At 43.6% G+C, this 20,969-nt stretch overlaps 1 protein-coding gene across 2 annotated transcripts in view; it reads right to left on the bottom strand.

The window, feature by feature from the left end:
• The window catches only part of LOC119969615 (phosphatidate phosphatase LPIN2-like), a 130,846-nt gene that overhangs the window by 64,901 nt on the left and 44,976 nt on the right, over positions 1–20,969 (bottom strand). Inside the window, exons 1-3 of one of the 2 annotated variants that reach the window (XM_038803482.1) lie at positions 4,485–4,523; positions 2,097–2,297; positions 509–604 (exon numbers count right to left, since the gene is read on the bottom strand). In XM_038803482.1, coding sequence (XP_038659410.1) covers positions 509–604; positions 2,097–2,297; positions 4,485–4,508 — 321 coding nt within the window. In that variant the 5' untranslated portion in view covers positions 4,509–4,523. Of the gene's footprint in view, positions 1–508; positions 605–2,096; positions 2,298–4,484; positions 4,524–20,969 lie in introns of those variants that run through there. The other variant, XM_038803484.1, reaches the window with a different exon arrangement.

Raw genomic sequence — 20,969 nt, 5'->3', positions numbered from 1 at the left:
AATAGATAAATGGATGTGGAATAACAGCTGGAAAATGGAGTGACGGTGTAGTTCAGTCATAATCTAATGAAATGAGAAAGCAAGCTCATGGGGTGAATCCTAAACTCTGTAGTCATTGGTGCAGATTTTAGGAACGTTAGGGGGAAAAGGAACTCTGAACCAAGTTCTCCAACACCCCAATGAGAGAAATGAATACATTCAATTATCAATTTATTCTTGAAGAGTTTGTAGGAGTTAACTGTAACATAGTCCGATTTTGAGGTATAATTTTTCCTGACTTTGGACCAAAAAGAGGTAAAGCCAATTGTGAATCAAATCAAACAGCATTGGGACAATTGCTGACAAATCTGACAATGAGACACTGCCAAAACTCACTAGAAGCAGGATCCTTACACCCAGTGAAAAGTTTTACACATTATTTTGTTGTAAAAACATGTTGGAAATACGAAAAGCCAAAGTCTAAACTGCTGTAAAAGTCACCTGACTCATTTCTAAATAAGCTTCATACCTCATGTTTTTCAGTTTCTTCCACAAAAAAAGCCTCTCCATTGTCTCCAAGTTTCATCTGCAGCTCTACTGGTTCGCCATTGATTTCAATGTCCACCTGAAATAAAGAAACATTGTATATAAACCAGCACTTCATTGTTTTGCTGCTCTGGTCAAAAAGGCAAACCTGTATTTGAGTCACGTGCTTCAAAAATCACACAACTGCTTTGCTGTTTCAAGTCAAGGATATTGTAGAGTGCAAGGATTCATGAACGAATACGAGACAACAATAAAAATGAGTACTGTCAGTATAAGATCATTTTTAATGGTTCTATGATCACTGATAATAATCATAAATGTTACAACAACAAAACATCTCCAGCCCAAATATGTGCCATTCCTCAGATTTGTCAGTGCGTGTATAATGAGGGTCACTAGTCCATGATATATCTCACAGCAAAACTGCAAGCTACTGGATTGGGCAAAAAATATTGCAAAAGGTATTTCTAGTTTCCAGAACAGAGCTTTGTAGCTTCAAAATGAAAATTGGGAACCTATTCACAGTGGGGTTCATGTCGATCAATTACTGGGCACCAATACTGAATCTTTGTTTACATTCATCACATGGTTAAAGTCCATTTGCAATGGAATAATATCGCAAACATACGTCGACTTCAACGACAACACTGAATCAGAAGTATAACCTGAAATCAGTTGTTCCTTCATTAACTCAAGTTCCCTCAGATCACAAAACCATTCTCTACAATTATTAAACATAGGTTTATGACAAAAAAGCTTCACAAAATACTGAATATGCACAGCAATGGGTTTTTGAAAAACAACGTTAAGAACTTAAAGCACTAAAAAGATACTGAATATTTTGTCACACAACTGTAAACAAGATTCAATCCTCACCAGAGGACTAAAGGCAAAGGAGGCTTACCCAGGGCAGCACGTGGCACAGTGATTAGCATTGCTGCCTATGGCGCTGAGGACCCGGGTTCGAATCCCGGCCCTGGGTCACTGTCCGTGTGGCGTTTGCACGTTCTCCCAGTGTCTGCGTGAGTTTCACTCCCACAAACCAAAAGATGTGCACGATAGGTGGATTGGCCATGCTAAATTTCCCCTTAATTGGAAAAAATAATTGGGTACTCTAAATTTTTTTTAAAATTTTTAAAAAGGAGGCTTGCCCAAGAAAGATACTACAAATAACAGATCAACTTCGATGGCTGACTTCCAGAAAGTTCAAAGTGCAGACTGCTATTCTAGAATTGGCCACAGTCTGCAGAAGTATTCACAAAAAGTATTATCTTCATTCAAGAACATTTGGATCATTAAAATATCCGAACAGTGTTTCTAGCATTTTTCTTTTATTTGTTCAAATTGCTCTTGAACTGAATGGCTTCCTGGGCCATTTCGGAGGGGGGCAGTTAAGAGTCAACTGCATCACTGTGTGAATCTGATAAATTACAAACAAATCTAGCCACAATTACTGTTGCAAACTGATGATTTGCCTTTAAACTGTGAAAATGTGAAACAGAAAAATAATGTTTTGGTGCATTTAGATCAAGAGTTAAACAGGCATAAATGATGCTGGTATGAGAACTTACCACCTTCTCTTTCGACCGTAAAACCCCGAGCTTGCCAAAACGGACATGGAAGGGTGAACAATGGTATGAGCCATCCGGCTGCCTCACTACTATGACATCGATACATCCCGTCAAGGTGGCTGGATTCAGTCCTTTGTACAGCTCCTTCACAGTGACAAACACCTGCTCAGCCAACTGTCCAACATAATTCATGGTTTGGGACTGCAATAAAATTAAAAGAAAATTATGGACAATATGACAGAATTCTGAACAATAAGCTCTTTTTGGTCAGTGAATTAAATGGGACATCACAAAAAAAAAGTCCCAATTCAGTTATTCTGAATAACCAAATTATCCTCTAATGCATGGAGGAAAAGAAATCAGAATCCTGCCATGGTCAGCAAACATTAAATGCCTTTGATTTTTGACAGCATTTAGAATGCTTCATCATGTCCTTCGACTTTTTAAGAGACTTGCTAAAAACTATTGTATTAGCAGCCTAATGGAAGGCAACTGAGCTCTTCAGAGATTTACCTTTCTTCAACAGGACAGGAACTTTCCTGTCTACAAGCGAACATATAATTAGCCATTATACTGGCTATGGGTCACTGTCCGTGTGGAGTTTGCACATTCTCCCCGTGTTTGCGTGGGTTTTGCCCCCACAACCCAAAAATTGCAGGTTAGGTGAATTGGCCGCGCTAAAATTGCCCCTTAATTGGAAAAAATAATTGGGTACTCTAAATTTAATTTTTTTTTAATGAATAAAATTTGAAATCATAAAATCAAATTCCAGTGCAAGAGGTGGTCGCTGCAGTTCACCTTGCCCAGTGCCAACCATAATTTGACATAGCATCCTTCAATATTAGTCCCTTCTCTTCGTAGTTTTAAGGGTTTAATTCTCTCTTATTTATTGGGATTGGATCTGCTTATAAAGTCACTTGCACTCTACGTTTCCATACACCTCTGCATGAGAACAAATCTTACCCCACTTCAGAGTGGCAGGCCGTGGCCATTGGGGTACCACTGGGGTCAGTTCTCGAGCCCCAGCTATTCATGATATAAATGGAAGAACTAAATACAATTTTACCACTTTTGCTGACAATATGAAACTTGGTGGAAATGTGAGCAATGAAGAGGATGTTAAGAGGCTATCTCGAATAAGAGATGAGGAGAAGCTTCTTCGCTCATTGGTGAACCTATGGGATCCTCTACCATGAAGGCAGTGGAGACCAAGTCACTGAATATATTTTAAAAATCAGATTTACATCCTGTAATGGGTTATGGAGAGAGCAAAGGCATATATATGGCTTTGTAATAGAGGATCACATTGAATGGCAGAGCGGGCTCGAACGACCGAATGACCTAATCCTGCACCTATTTTCTATGTTTTTACCTTTATGCTTTTAGTTCCAATCCACAATTTCATTAGATTCATCAACCAGCGGAAATATTCATTATTTACCTTCTCGCAAATAACTTTTATTAGACCCCCTTTAGATTTCAGTGTACGAGTCACAACAGACCCTTCAAGCCTCTCATCCAGGCATTATCCTAGGAAATGTTGCACCATGCCATATTCTTTCAATGGAAAGGTTTTCCAAAAAAATACACAGTATTCCAACCAAGATCCTACACATCCAAATCTTAGCTGTTTCCGAATTCACTGCCATTATTTATCCATCATGTACCAAATTCACTATGGAGGTGGGGGATACATACTTCAAATGAAAACACGTTATAAGTACCTGCAAGAATATTACTCTTGTAGGTGACACCGTGACAGGTATGGCCAATGGCAACGGGCAAATAATCATTGCATTATCTCAGCAATATGCACTTTGATCAAATGGTTTCCAGATTTGCTCTTTAAAAAATCCCTCGGCATTATCCTTCTCAGTAACTGAAGTTTCTACCCTTAAAAATAATGGTTTAAACTTTTTTTAAATATCAAAGATACTACATTTTCCACAGTAATATTTTAACATTGATCCATAGAATAGAATATATTCAATTGAAGGCCTCGCCTCTCTCAAAAGTGTAGGTTGAAACTTGATTTTTCTTTTGTCCAAAGGAGTGATTCTATTAATATACCAAACTTGTATAGCTTGTGCTAGATATGTTGGTTTTCTGTCTAGTTGCTGTAAAAAAAATCTAAACTAGAAAATTCTGCATTAAGACTATTTGTTACAAGTAAGCTTACTAAAAGACCATCAAGACCACAAACCCTGCCCCATCCTGTTAAAGGCAAACTCTCATAATATCCACCTACCCTAGCAACACCACGCCTACTGGGACAAACAAAGTGGAAAAAAACAGGTCAATTCAGCAACAACTCAGATTCCTTGTGGGACTCTCCAAGCAAGCAAGCTCCAGGAGAGCTAAAGGTACCTTTCATATTTTCCAACTCACAGTTAAGAAAGTTGCTGCCCACATTTTCTTTTAAATAGAAAATTGTTGTCGAAACTGCAATATATACATATCCAAAACATAACAGCAGTTTGTTGTAAATTCACCATTCGAATACTTGAGCTTTGTATTCAATAAAGTACTGCTTCATTTGCTTTCAAATCTTCAAATGACGTTGTTATTTCATGCATTATCACAATGAAGGGGAATTCTGGAGCAATACAAGTCAGTTACACCCTTTAGTCTCTATGATTCATCAGAATCTGTGATACGAGTTGATAAAAAAGCAATTACCCAGTAAAAAAAAATCTTTGCCTTAGAAACCAAAACCTAAGATAATGTATTGCTTAAAAGGGTAAAGCTCAGAAAACCTAGATGAGCAATGCTTCAGAATAGAGTTCAATTAGAAAAATTGCTCATATTTAAACTTCACATCTAACCTGTGTAACATTCTAAATAGATGCCTTTCCTCTATGAATCTTAGAATATTACAGCACAGAAAAGGCCCTTTGGCCCATCGAGTCTGCACCAACACATGAAAAACACCTGACCTGCCTGCCTAATCCCACTTGCCAACACTTGGCCCATAGCCTTGAATATTCTGACGTGCCAAGTGCTCATCCAGGTACTTTTTAAAAGGATGTGAGGAAGCCTGTCTCTACCACCCTCCCAGGCAGTGCATTCCAGACCGTCAGCACCCTCTGGGTAAAAAGGTTTTTCCTCAAATTCCCCCCTAAACCTCCTCTCCCTGACCCTTCAACTAAGGGGAACAGCTGCTCCCTACCCACCCTGTCCATGAGCTACATATAAATTGTCAGAAATCCATGTTTTGCATCAAAAATGACTTAACAAATTTAAGGCAGAGAACCTTAGTGAGTTTTAAAAGGACTGAAATAACAGTCCAGAAACTCGAAACAATAATCCCTAAGGTGACTGAACATTTGCACCATACAAATTCCAAGGTCATTAAAATGGAGTCAATCTGTCTATAAAACCCCAAAGACAGTATCAACAAGAAGTGTGAATGAGGTTATCTCCTAACCCATTCACACAACATCTAGACAATCACCTGGATGGGGACAAGCTATCAGAAAAAAATCACTTGGACAATGGATTCTGGCTGCGAAAGGAATTAATCCAGACATAATCTTAGAATTTACAGTGCAGGCGGAGGCCATTCGGCCCATCGTGTCTGCACCGGCCCTTGGAAAGAGCACCCTACTTAAACCCACGCCTCCGCCCTATCCCAGTAACCCCACCTCACCTTTTTGACACTAAAGGTCAATTTAGCATGCCCAATCCACCTAACCTGCAGATCTTTGGACTGTGGGAGGAAACCAGAGCACCCGGATGAAACCCATGCAGACACGGGGAGAAAGTGCAAAAGCCAGTCACCCGAGGCCGGAATTGAAGATAAACCAAGGAGTCCAATCTGCTATTGACAATTTTGTCCATGTCCAGTTAAACTTAGATTTTCTGCCAATCTCGCTAGAATAAATCGGAACAAAAAGTAGTCATAAACCTGCAACATTGTACAGTGTGATTCAAATGTAAATGAAAACAAACTTATGGAGCCTCAAGGTGCTAGATTGGAGGACTAGTGAGTCAGAGTGGGCAATGCAAACCTGAGGGGGACCCGCACAAGAGACCAACAAATAATCGATTGGTGTTCCTTCCACATTCAATCCCTCCCCCACTAACGAACAGTGGCAGCCGTGCACATCATCACCAAGATGCAGGAACTCACCAAGGCTCCTTAGGCAGCACTTTCCAAACCTATGACCTCTTGCATCTAGAAGGACACGGTCAGCTGATACCTGGGAACCCCACCACCCGGAGGATCCCTTCCAAGTCACTCACCACCCTGACTTGGAAATATATCGCCGTTCCTTCACTGTCCCGGGTCAAAATCCTGGAACTCCCTCCCTAACAGTGGGTGTACATACATAAGATTGCAGCGGCTCAAAAGGCGGCTCACCGCCAATTTCATAGATTCCCTACAGTGCAGGAGGCCATTCAGCCCATTGAGTCTGCACCAGTCCTCCGAAAGAGCACCCTACATAGACCCACTTCCCCACCCAATCCCCATAATCTGCACATCTTTAGTCATTAAGGGGCAACTTCTTTTCGCACAGCCAATCCACCTAACCTTCACATCTTTGCACTGTGGAAGGAAACCGGAGCCCGGGAGGAAACCCACAAAGACTTGGGGCGATCATATAAGCTTACACAATCACCCAAGGCTGGAATCGAACCCGGGTTCCTGACGCTGCAAGGAAGCAGTGCTAACCACTGTGCTGCCCTAGGGACAACTAGGGATAGGCAATAAATGCTGGCCTACCCAACACAGTAACTTAATTGTAGTGTTAATGTAAACCTACTTGTGACACCAATAAAGATTATTCTGTAAATTATTTTTTAAAAAGCAATTGAGCCAGCAGCCAAGAGCAAAGGGAACCAGGGAGAATTCTCTCCTGTAAGTCAGAGTTTGTGTGCAAGCTGAACATGGAACATCGAAAAATAAGTTCAAAAGCAATGTCTCTGCCATAAACAGAGTGGATGAGCCAGTTACCTTGTTTGTTTCATTAATTTGTTAGTTTTGTCACAATCGTTGATAATTCACTTGATGAGAGTTTCTATTTATTGTATGCTAACTAACAGACAGATAGTCCAATGTTTTTAGTTAATGTTATAGTACCTCAGTCAGAGGTCAGTTTCTTAGAAGCCACTCACCGGGTTTTATAGGTCAATTGCTCAGTGCCTTACTTATTAGTGCCTTCGATTTCTAGACGTCCGTGTCTAGTTTAGCACACTGGGCTAAATCGCTGGCTTTTAAAGGCCAGCAGCACGGTTCGATTCCCGTACCAGCCTCCCCGGACAGGCGCCGGAATGTGGCGACTAGGGGCTTTTCACAGTAACTTCATTGAAGCCTACTCGTGACAATAAGCGATTTTCATTTCATTTCATTTCACTTGTTTCATTGGCCAAAGTCTCAGTGATTTAGAGGCCAGTGGATCGATCAGAGTTGTGCTGACGATGAGTAAACTGGTAGTTTCCAAGTTTCATGGGGAGTTGTTAGGAACGTCAGGCTTAATTTACATATTCTCCCATAAGATGTGGGTATCGCCGGCTAGGCCATTTATTGCCCATCTCTATCTACCTTTGAGAAGGTGGTGGTGAGTCGCTTTCTTGAACCGCCGCAGTCCATGGGGTGTAGGTACACCCACAGTGCTGCAAAAATGGAAGTTTCAGGATTTTGAAGGAACAGCAATATATTTCTAAGTCAGAATGGTTTGAAGTTTTGAGGGGAGCTTTGAGGGGAAGTGCTCCTATGCATCTACTGCCTTGCCCATATAGGTGGCATGGGTCTGGAAGATACTATTGAAGGAGAATTGGTGAGATCCTCAGTACACCTTGTAGATGGTACACATTGCTGAAGCTGTGATTTGGTGGTGGAGTGCGTGATGAAGGTGGTAGATGGGGAGTCAATCAAACAGGCTGCTTTGTCCTGAATGATGTCAAGTTTTGCATGTTGTTTGAGCTGCATTCATCCAGGCAAGTGGAAAGTATTCCATCAAACTCCTGCTTTGTACCTTGTAGATGTAGACATGCTTTGGGGGATCAGGCAGTGAGATACTTAGAATCATAGAACCTCTACAATGCAGAAGGAGGCCATTCAGCCCATTGAGTCTACAATGACCCTCCGAAAGAGCATCCTACCTAGGCTTATGCCCCCTCGTCATTCCTGTAACACACACAATCTTTTGGACACGAAGAGCCATTTTATCATGGCCAATCCACCTAACCTGCACATCTTTGGACTGTGGGAGGGAACCAGAGCACCCAGAGGAAACCCACGCAGACACAGGGAGAGCCTGCAAACTCCACAGAGACAGTCATCCAAGGCCAGAACCAAACCCAGGTCTCTGGCGCTGTGAGGCAGCAGTGCTAACCACTGTGCACTATGCTGCAGAATCCCCAGACTCTTGAAGCTGCAATATTTATATGGTTCATTTCTGGTAATGTCCTTGAAGCAGAGGGGAAATTGTTTGATTCGGCCTTGGAGGTGGTCATTGCCTGGCATGTATACCACAAACGTTACTTGCCACTTATCAGCCCAAGCATGAATGCCATCCAGGACTTGCTGCAAATTAAGACAGACTGCTTTATCATAGAATTTATAGTGCAGAAGGAGGCCACTCGGCCCATCGAGTCTGCACCGGCACTTGGAAAGAGCACCCTACCCAAGGTCAACACCTCCACCCAATCCCCATAACCCACCAACACTACGGGCAATTTTGGACACTAAGGGCAATTTATCATGGCCAATCCACCTAACCTGCACACCTTTAGACTGTGGGAGGAAACCGGAGCACCCGGAGGAAACCCATGCACACACGGGGAGGATGTGCAGACTCTGCACAGACAGTGACCCAAGCCGGAATCGAACCTAGGATCCTGGAGCTGTGAAGCAATTGTGCTATCCACAATGCTACTGTGCTGACAACGTGTGACAAGTGATGAATGATGCTGAACGTTGTGCAATAATTAACAACCATCTCCATCTCTGGCCTTATTATTGAGCCATGGTCATTGATGAAGTAGCTGAAGATGGTTGGATCGCAGACACTACCCAGGGGAACCCCTCCAGTAATTTTCCAGGAGAGAGGTGACTGACCTCCAATAACCACAGTTACAACACCAGGTTAAAGTCCAACAGGTTTGTTTCGAATCACTAGCTTTCGGAGCACAGCTCCTTCCTCAAGTAAATGGAGAGGTAGATTCCAAAAACATGTATATAGACAAAGTCAAAGATGTAATACGATACTTTGAATGCGAGTCTTTGCAGGTAATTTTTTTTTAAGGGGGGGGGGGGGATTAATGTAATGCAAGTTGAATCCAAGGTCCCGGTTGAGACCGTACTCATTTGTGCAGAATTTGGCTATAGGTTTCTTCTCGGCAATTCTGCATTGTCGCCCGTCCTGAAGGCCGCCTTGGAGAACGCTTACCCGAAGATCAGAGGCTGAATGCACTTGACTGCTGAAGTGTTCTCCGGCTGGAAGGGAACATTCCTGCCTAATTGACGCCGATATCCGTTCATCCGTTGTCGCAGCGTCTGCATGGTCTCACCAATGTACCATGCTTCGGGACATCCTTTCCTGCAGTATATGAGGTAGACAACGTTGGCCGTGTCGCACGAGTATGTACATCGTACCTGGTGGGTGGTGTTCTCACGTGTAATGGTGCTACCCATGTCGATGATCTGGCACGTCTTGCAGAGATTGCCATGGCAGGGTTGTGTGGTGTTGTGGTCGCTGTTCTGAAGGCTGGGTAGTTTGCTGAAAACAATGGTTTGTTTGAGATTACGCTGTTATTTGAAGGCAAGTAGTGGGGGTGTGGGGGTGATCTTGGCAAGGTGCTCGTCTTCATCAATGACATGTTGAAGGCTGCGAAGATGTCGTAGTTTCTCCGCTCTGTGGAAGTACTGGACGATGAAGGGTGCTCTGTCGGTTGTGTCCCGTGTTTGTCTTCCGAGGAGGTCGGTGTGGTTTTTTGCTGACTAAGGATATAACAGTTCTCAACAGAAAATATATACTAGTTCTGGAATTGAATCTAATTGGCTTGAGTTTAGAAAGAAGGGGAGCTACATTGCTGGGAGTTTTTGTTTTAAATAGAAATTCAAACAGTAAAAAGGAGATAGTTGAATGAGCAAGTGTGTATGAAATTTCAACAGCAAATAACAAAAAGACTTAAATTATCCTTTTAAATACTGGGGGAAATATAGCATTCAAGGTATTTTTGATTCTGAACTTTTTCAATCAATACATCTGCAGTCCAAAGTAGCAGCGACGGATCGAATTCTGGAAAATATTTATCTAACAGCGAGCACAACATAATTCAGTTTCAGGGGAATTCACGGAGACGGCATTTAGGAGCAGCTGGGCAAAGGGCTCATCTAAGCACTGAGGTCATGCGGGTTGCCTTGCTGAACTGTGACCAGTTTTATGTGGTCCAGTGCAGAAATTGATACTTTAGGCGCATTGAACTCAGTTCACTCAAAAACCCTCAATCTTTTATGCTACATATTTGCCTTGCGGCCTGATTAAACCTGTCTGAGTGCAAATACACAGGAAGTTCCAAGCCTAAAGTTGTACAGACACACCATTTTAACCTAAGACCCACACACAGTGTCTCTCAAGGAATTTTACCTGATCCCTCTTATTCTGCATTTTTAAACCGAGGACGACTGGATGTCAGAGAAACTGACATTTGTTTACTAAGGACATCATCTACTAAACTGGCTAATTTCCATTTGAAAGTGAAACAGTAACTAAATGACTGCACTCAGTTATTAGTCAACTGACAAATAATGCATTATTTTCAATACAAAGTTCAGTTCAACAACTCCAGGAAGTCCAAGAACTCTTGGAAGTTCTAACAAGGGATCATCAACCTGAAATCTCTACAGATACCAAGTGGGATCTGTTCAATATGTTATTCCTGGAACATAGCCTGATTATAGTGCTGTAAACAGATTCAGGCTCAAAACTAACGGGCGGGATTCTCCGACCCACGCCGGGTCGGAGAATCGCCCAGGGCCGGCGCCAATCCCGCCCCCGCCGTGTCCCGAATTTTCCGCCACCCGAGATTCGGCAGGGGCGGGTATCGCACGCACTGGTCGGCGGGCCCCCTGCGGCGACTCTCCGGCCCGCGATGTTCCGAAGTCCCGCCGCTGACAAGCCTCTCCCGCCAGCATGGATTAAACCACCTACCTGACCGGCAGGATTGGCAGCACGGGCGGGCGCCGAGGTCCTGGGGGGAGGGGCAATCTGACCCCGGGGGATGCCCCCACGGTGGCCTGGCCCGCAATCGGGGCCCACCGATCGGCGGGCGGGCCTGTGCCATGGGGGAACCCTTTTGCTTCCGCCTTCGCCATGGTCTTCAAGAGACCCTCTTCCCTGCGCATGCCGGGATGACGTCAGCCGCTGACGCTATGGCGCATGCGTGGACTAAAAACCGGCCGGCGAAGTCCTTTCGGCCCCAGCTGGCGTGGCGCCAAAGGCCGTTCACGTCAGCCAGCGGAGCGGGGACCACTCCGGCGCAGGCCTAGCCCCTCAATGTGAGGGCTTGGCCCCTAAAGGTGCGGAGACTTCCGCATTTTCCGCTCCTTCATTTCATTCAATTTTTAACAACATATTCCATCATGGCTTCTTTCTTTCCCTTTATCAAGGTGACCCAGCACAGAGTAACTGAATTCCTCAGGTTGGCATGTGCAACTTGCCACAGAATTCCTTACTGCTAAATTTGTGTACTCATAGGTAAAAATGCTTTTAGAGGCTCCGACCTCGAGTGGCCGTGAACCTGAATATATTTCCAGTGCTTTCTGTCAGGTAACTAATTAAATAAAAGAGAATGGGGATAGAAACTTTTTTTCCCACAAAGGGAAAGAAGATTAAAGCCAAAACCATTTTATATTTCAAGTGACTAGATCAGATTACCATAACAAAGTTCACTTTAGTGAAGAGGAAATGACTGGAATGTTTGTTGGAGATGGCAATGTTTTGTGCTGCGTTCAAATAAAACCACTTTGTCCAAATGGCTAACTGAACAAATGAAATGTTAGCTTCCCTTACCAAAAGAATGGAGAGAATTCTTAATTTATTTACATTGAAATCTACAATCTATATTTGCAGTATTTTCGACATACAAAAACATCCTACGGTAGCAAACAAAAGAAAGGCATCTACATCGAGTCTTCATGGAAGCATCAAGACAAACAACCAAAGGTTTAATTTTTAATTTAATTTAACTATCTTTATTGTCACAAATAGGCTTACAGTAACACTGCAATGAAGTTACTGTGAAAAGCCACAAGTTGCCACATTCCGGCACCTGTTCGGTACACAGAGGGAAAATTCAGAATGTCCAATTCACCTAACAGCATGTCTTTCGGGACTTGTGGGAGGAAACCAGAGCACCCAGAGGAGAACGTGCAGGTGATTCACCTGAGGAAGGAGCAGTGCTCCAAAAGCTAGTGTTTGAAACAAACATGTTGGACTTTAACCTGGTGTTGCAAGACTTCTTACTGTGCTCACCCCAGTCCAACGCCAGCATCTCCACATCATTGTTGAGATGAGTTTAAGAAGGCTCTTAAAAGCAGAGGGAGAAGTAGAAAAGCAAAAGTGTTTAGAGTCAAAGTTTCTGGGAAAGTGAGCTAGAAGTCTATACATGCATATGATTTTCAAACTGAAGGAAAGCTCTTGATAGATAAACCATTCTAAAAGGTTACAGTCTTGATATAACTGGGTGGGAATGTACCAAGCTGGTTCAAGCCTTATACATCTAAATGAAAGCCAATAGCTTTGTACAGCTAATTAAAACCAGTAGTATCAACTTCAGTATCCTCTTCCATACTGTTACCTCTGGCCAAGGATCTATGCTTGGCCCTCACCCTTTTCTCATCTACATGTTGTTCTTCAGCGACAACATAACATTAGTTTTCACTTGCTCACTAGCTCTACCTCACCATCACCACTCTTGACTCTTACATTGTTGTTAAATTATCAGACTGCTTATTTGACATCCAGTACTGAATGAACAGATATTTCCTCTAATTAATTATTGCTAAGATATTGTCTCGGTTTCCCGCTACAAACCTGTTTTCCCCGATCTACAATTCCATTCCTCTCCATGATAATTTAAACTGAGGAAGGCTACTAGAGAGTTTGTCTCTGAGAACTGAGAGATGAAAGGGTAACGGTGTTAGGCTCGTGCATTTGTAATAAGAGGTTATGATGAGGCTGGATTTACAACTAAATAGGTAGGGTCTAAAATTTGCATTCCAAATGGAGACTTGCCATTTCAGCTGTTGAATTTCAAAGCAAAGTTTAAGTGTTAAGGAACTTTTACAACTTATAACAGTTTCATAAGTAAACATGGGAGGTATACTAAATTTTCTTGTGTCTGCAAGTAGAGACAAAATAAGAAACCATGAAAGATTTTTATATTTTAGAGAAGTTGAGTTCAAAGAGGTGTTTGAGTACAATGGAATCGGAGAAGAAAGGGAAAAAATATATTTAAGGAAAGATCTTTAGCTGGGTGGTGATGGCCGTGCAGGGAAATGTCCTGAAGACAGATCTGTGCACAGAGGTGGTGAGAGAGTTTTGAATTTGAGGCAGTGACCCAGTTTCAACCCAGAATGTTTTTCAAAAAAGCCGCCTGTTTCTGAAGCTTATTTTTGGATTTCCACATCCAAGAGTTAGTGTTTGAAGAATTGTGTGGCATTTCTTTATTAAAATGACAACAATTATTTGCTTTGGATAATTTTATTGGACTTTTACAGTTAAAATCGATAAGGATTCTGTTGCCAAGGTACATTACTTGTGTGTTTGACCAAGTGGGCTGATTTTGGGGAATTGTTCTTTAAAACTGTTTTAACCATGTAATTTGTATCTTATGTTCTCAAGTTTCTTTTCAATCTTTCAATTTTTAAGGTGCTAATGGTGTTACTGGACCTCTATACTGTTGGGGTCAATACATCATCTTCTTAATTTTCAAAACACAAAATAGAAAAATAGGTGTACGATCCAAAGACAAGTTTCCCTCTGTGATCTGCCTTGCTCAGCAAACAACATCTGCTGTGGTTGCACCACTTCATATCCTTCCTAAAATGAGGGGCCCAGAATTGGTTGCAATGATCCAGCTGCGGCTGAACGAACATTTCATAAAGGTTTAGCATAACCTCCTTGCTTTTGTACTCTGTGACCCTCTTTATAAATCCCAGGATGCTGCATGCTTCGTTAACCACTCTTTCCTGCCAACTTTGGTGATTTGCACACATATATATCCAGGGTCCTCTGTTCCTGCACCCGCTTTAGAATTGTACACTTTATATCATCGCTCTGCATTCTTCTTACCAAAATGAATCACTTCCCACTTTTCTGCATCAAATTTCACAATCACTTGTCAGCCAAAATTTAGAAACATAGGTTTAGAAACATAGAAAATAGGAGCAGGAGCCAGTCATTTGGCCCTTCGAACCTGCTCCGCCATTACTTATGATCATGGCTGATCATTCAACTCAACAGCCTTATCCCGCCTTTTCCCTACATCCTTTGATCCCCTTTGGCTCAAGTGTTTTATCTAACAGTTTCTTGAAAACTTATAATGTTTTGACCTCAACTACTTTCTGTGGTAGCGAGTGCCACAGGCTCACCACTCTCTGGGTGAAGAGATTTTTCCTCATCTCTGGTCTAAATGGTCTACCCCGTATCCTCAGACTGTGACCCCTGGTTTTGGACACCCCCATCATCGGAAACATCCTTCTCACATCTACCACGTCTGTCCTGTTAGAATTTTAGAGGTTTCGATGAGATTCCCCCTCATTCTTCTGAACTCCACCAAATACAATTCTAACTGACTTAATCTCGCCTCATACATCCGTCCAGACATCCCTGGAATCAGTCTGGTAAACCTTTGCTGCATTCCCTCTATAGCCAGGACATCTTCCTCATATAAGGAGGCAAAAACTGCACACATGGGCAGCACGGTAGCAAAGTGGTTAGCACAGTTGCTTCACAGCTCCAGGATCCCAGGTTCGATTCCCGGCTTGGGTTACTGCCTGTGCGGAGTTTGCACGTTCTCCCAGTGTCTGCGTGGGTTTCCTCCGGGTGCTCCGCTTTCCTCCCACAGTCCAAAGGTGTGCGGGTTAGGTGGACTGGCCATGCTAAATTGCCCTTAGTGTCCCAAAATGGTTACGTGGGGGTTACTGGGTTACAGGGATAGGGCAAATATGTGGGCTTCAGTAGGGTGCTCTTTGGAAGGGCCGGTGCAGACTCGATGGGCCGAATGCCCTCCTGCTGCATTGTAAATTCTATGAATATTCCAGGTAGGATTGCAGCAAGACATTCCTGCTCCTGTACTCGAATCCTCTCGCTATGAAGGCCAACATACCATTTGCTTTCTTTACCCCCTGCCACACCTGCATACTTACCTTCAGCGGCAGGTATACAACGATATCCAGGTCTTGTTGCACATTCCCCTCTTGTTATTTATGGCCATTCCGATAATCTACCTTTCCATTTTTGCTACCAAAATGGATAACTTCGCATTTATCCAATTATACTGCATCTGCCATTCATTTGCCCACTCATTCAACCTGTTCATATCACATTGAAGGATCTCTGCATCCTCCGCAGCTCACTCTCCCACCCAACCTGGGTGTTATCTGCAAATTTGGAAATATTACATTTTCTTCTTCCATCCAAATCTGTAATATATATTGTGAATAGCTGGAGTCCTAGCACTGATCCCTGCATACGCTATGAGTCACTGCCTGCCATTTGGAAAAAGACCCATTAATTCCTACTTTTTGTTTCCTGTCTGCCAACCAGTTTTCTATCCATCTCAATACACTACCCCTAATCCCATGCACTTCAATAATACATGCTAATCTCTTTGTTGAAAGCCTTCTGAAAGTCCAAATAAGTGACATCCACTGGCTTCCCTTCATCATACTAGTTACATATTCGAAGAATTCTCGTAGACTTGTCAAGCATGATTTCCCCTTCATGAATCCATACCGACTCTGTCCGATCCCGCCACTGTTTTCTAAGTGCTCTGCTACAAAACCTTTGACAATGGATTCTAGAATTTTCCCCACTACCGACGTCAAGCTTACTGGTCTATAATTCCCTGTTTTCTCTCTGCCTTCCTTTTTAAATAATGGGGTTGCATTAGCTACCCATAGGAACTGTTCCAGAGTCTACAGAATCTTCGAAGATGACCACCAATGCATCCACTGTTTCTAGAGCCACTTCCTTAAGTATTCAGGAATGTAGATTATCAGGCCCTGGGGATTTATCAGCCTTTTATCCCATCAATTTCCCCAACACCATTTCTCTACTAATATTGATCTCCCTCAATTTCTCCCTCTCACTAAACCCCGTGTTCCCCAATATTTTTGGTATCTTATTTGAGTCCTCATTTGTGAAACCAGAAGCTAACAGGGAACATAAAAACTGATTTTAAAAGTTTCTATCGGTATGTAAAGAGAAAAAGGTTGATGAAAACTAATGTAGGCCCCTTGCAGTCAGAAATGGGAGGAATTCATAACAGGGAACAAAGAAATAGCTGAGGAACTAAATTTATGCTTTGCTTCTGACTTCACAAAGGAAGACATAAATAATGTACCGGAAGTTCTGAGAGACACAAGTTTCAGTGAGGAGCTGCTTCTATTTCTGTGATGAAAAAAAGTGGCTTGCATTTATATAGCATCCTTCATGGCCAAAGAATGTAACAAAGGGAGTTTCCAATAGGGGCTGGTTTAGTACAGGGCTAAATAGCTGGCTTTTAAAGCAGACCAAGGCAGGCCAGCAGCATGGTTCAATTCCCGTACCAGCCTCCCCGAACAGGCGCCGGAATGTGGCCACTAGTGGCTTTTCACAGTAACTTAATTTGAAGCCTACTTGTGACAATAAGCGATTTTCATTTCATTTCAAATACTTTTGAGGCGTAGTCACTGTTAGAACATAGAACATAGAACGATACAGCGCAGTACAGGCCCTTCGGCCCTCGATGTTGCACCGACATGGAAAAAAAAACTAAAGGCCATCTAACCTACACTATGCCCTTATCATCCATATGCTTATCCAATAAATTTTTAAATGCCCTCAATGTTGGCGAGTTCACTACTGTTGCAGGTAGGGCATTCCACGGCCTCACCACTCTTTGCGTAAAAAACCCACCTCTGACCTCTGTCCTATATCTATTACCCCTCAATTTAAGGCTATGTCCCCTCGTGCTAGCCACCTCCATCCGCGGGAGAAGGCTCTCGCTGTCCACCCTATCTAACCCGCTGATCATTTTGTATGCCTCTATTAAGTCACCTCTTAACCTTCTTCTCTCTAACGAAAACAACCTCAAGTCCATCAGCCTTTCCTCATAAGATTTTCCCTCCATACCAGGCAACATCCTGGTAAATCTCCTCTGCACCCGTTCCAAAGCTTCCACGTCCTTCCTATAATGAGGCGACCAGAACTGTACGCAATACTCCAAATGCGGCCGTACCAGAGTTTGGTACAGCTGCATCATGACCTCATGGCTCCGGAACTCAATCCCTCTACCAATAAAGGCCAACACACCATAGGCCTTCTTCACAACCCTATCAACCTGGGTGGCAACTTTCAGGGATCTATGTACATGGACACCGAGATCCCTCTGCTCATCCACACTACCAAGAATTTTACCATTAGCCAAATATTCCGCATTCCTGTTATTCTTTCCAAAGTGAATCACCTCACACTTCTCCACATTAAACTCCATTTGCCACCTCTCAGCCCAGCTCTGCAGCTTATCTATGTCCCTCTGTAACCTGCAACATCCTTCCGCACTGTCTACAACTCCACCGACTTTAGTGTCGTCTGCAAATTTACTCACCCATCCTTCTGCGCCCTCCTCTAGGTCATTTATAAAAATGACAAACAGCAACGGCCCCAGAACAGATCCTTGTGGTACGCCACTCGTAACTGAACTCCATTCTGAACATTTCCCATCAACTACCACTCTCTGTCTTCTTTCAACTAGCCAATTTCTGATCCACATCTCTAAATCACCCTCAATCCCCAGCCTCCGTATTTTCTGCAATAGCCGACCGTGGGGAACCTTATCAAACGCTTTACTGAAATCCATATACACCACATCAACTGCTCTACCCTCGTCTACCTGTTCAGTCACCTTCTCAAAGAACTCGATAAGGTTTGTGAGGCATGACCTACCCTTCACAAAACCATGCTGACTATCCCTAATCATATTATTCCTATCTAGATGATTATAAATCGTATCTTTTATAATCCTCTCCAAGACTTTACCCACCACAGACGTTAGGCTCACCGGCCTATAGTTACCTGGGTTATCTCTACTCCCCTTCTTGAACAAAGGGACCACATTTGCTATCCTCCAGTCCTCTGGCACTATTCCTGTAGCCAATGATGACCTAAAAATCAAAGCCAAAGGCTCAGCAATCTCTTCCCTGGCTTCCCAGAGAATCCTAGGATAAATCCCATCTGGCCCCGGGGACTTATCTATTTTCACCTTGTCCAGAATTGCCAACACTTCTTCCCTACGCACCTCAATGCCATCTATTCTAATAGCCTGCGTCTCAGCATTCTCCTCCACAATATTATCTTTTTCTTGAGTGAATACTGACGAAAAGTATTCATTTAGTATCTCGCTTATCTCCTCAGCCTCCACACACAACTTCCCACCACTGTCCTTGACTGGCCCTACTCTTACCCTAGTCATTCTTTTATTCCTGACATACCTATAGAAAGCTTTTGGGTTTTCCTTGATCCTACCTGCCAAAGACTTCTCATGTCCCCTCCTTGCTCGTCTCAGCTCTCTCTTTAGATCCTTCCTCGCTTCCTTGTAACTATCAAGCGCCCCAACTGAAACTTCACGCCTCATCTTCACATAGGCCTCCTTCTTCCTCTTAACAAGAGATTCCACTTCTTTGGTAAACCACGGTTCCCTCGCTCGACCCCTTCCTCCCTGCCTGACTGGTACGTACTTATCAAGAACATGCAATAGCTGTTCCTTGAACAAGCTCCACATATCCAGTGTGCCCAACCCTTGCAGCCTACTTCTCCAACCAACACATCCTAAGTCATGTCTAATGGCATCATAATTGCCCTTCCCCCAGCTATAACTCTTGCTCTGCGGGGTATACTTATCCCTTTCCATCACTAACGTAAAGGTCACCGAATTGTGGTCACTGTCTCCAAAGTGTTCACCTACCTCCAGATCTAACACCTGGCCTGGTTCATTACCCAAAACCAAATCCAAAGTGGCCTCACCTCTTGTTGGCCTGTCAACATATTGTGTCAGAAAACCCTCCTGCACACATTGTACAAAGAACGACCCATCCAATGTACTCGAACTATATCTTTTCCAGTCAATATTAGGAAAGTTAAAGTCTCCCATAACAACTACCCTGTTACTTTCGCTCTTTTCCAGAATCATCTTCGCCATCCTTTCCTCTACATCTCTAGAACTATTAGGTGGCCTATAGAAAACTCCCAACAGGGTGACCTCTCCTTTCCTGTTTCTAACCTCAGCCCATACTACCTCGGAAGAAGAGTCCCCATCTTGCATCCTTTCTACCACCGTAATACTGTCCTTGATTAGCAGCGCCACACCTCCCCCTCTTTTGCCCCCTTCTCTGACCTTACTAAAGCACCTAAACCCCGGAACCTGCAACAACCATTCCTGTCCCTGCTCTATCCATGTCTCTGAAATGGCCACAACATCGAAGTCCCAGGTACCAACCCATGCTGCCAGTTCCCCTACCTTATTTCGTATACTCCTGGCATTGAAATAGACACACTTCAAACCACAGACCTGAACACTGCCGCCCTCCTGCGAAGTCAAAACTGTGCTCCTGACCTCTCTACTCTCAATCTCTCGCACCCCAAAACTACAATCCAGGTTCCCATGCCCCTGCTGAATTAGTTTAAACCCCCCCAAAGAGTACTAACAAATCTCCCCCCCAGGATATTGGTGCCCCTCAGGTTCAGATGTAGACCATCCTGTCTATAGAGGTCCCACCTTCCCCAGAAAGAGCCCCAGTTATCCAGAAATCTGAATCCCTCCCGCCTGCACCATCCCTGTAGCCACGTGTTTAATTGCTCTCTCTCCCTATTCCTCATCTCACTATCACGTGGCACGGGCAACAACCCAGAGATAACAACTCTGTTTGTTCTCGCTCTGAGCTTCCATCCTAGCTCCCTAAAGGCCTGCCTGACATCCTTGTCCCCTTTCCTACCTATGTCGTTAGTGCCAATGTGGACTACGACTTGGGGCTGCTCCCCCTCCCCCTTAAGGACCCGGAAAACACGATCCGAGACATCACGTACCCTTGCACCTGGGAGGCAACATACCAAACGTGAGTCTCTCTCGCTCCCACAAAATCTCCTATCTGTGCCCCTGACTATTGAGTCCCCAATTACTAATGTTCTACTCCTTTCCCCCCTTCCCTTCTGAGCAACAGGGACAGACTCCGTGCCAGAGGCCCGTACCCCATGGCTTACCCCTGGTAAGTCGTCCCCCCCACAAGTATCCAAAACGGTATACTTGTTACTCAGGGGAACGACCGCAGGGGGTCCCTGCACTGACTGCTTCTTCCCAGTCCCTCTTACAGTTACCCATCTATCTACAGTCTTTGGTGTAACTACTTCCCTGAAGCTCCTATCTATGACCCCCTCTGCCTCCCGAATGATCCGAAGTTCATCCAGCTCAAGCTCCAGGTCCCTAACACGGTTTTTGAGGAGCTGGAGTTGGGTGCACTTCCCACAGATGAAATCAGCAGGGACACTGACGGCGTCCCTCACCTCAAACATTCTGCAGGAGGAGCATTGTACTGCCTTCCCTGACATCCCCTCTAGATTAAAAAAAAAACAAGAAAAAGAAAAAGAAAGGAAGAGCTTACCTGAT

This window comes from Scyliorhinus canicula, chromosome 7 (assembly GCF_902713615.1).
Source record: "Scyliorhinus canicula chromosome 7, sScyCan1.1, whole genome shotgun sequence".
Lineage (NCBI taxonomy): Eukaryota > Metazoa > Chordata > Chondrichthyes > Carcharhiniformes > Scyliorhinidae > Scyliorhinus > Scyliorhinus canicula.
The sequence above is the reverse complement of the archived record's forward strand: the minus strand, read 5'-3'. Positions and strand labels throughout refer to the sequence as shown.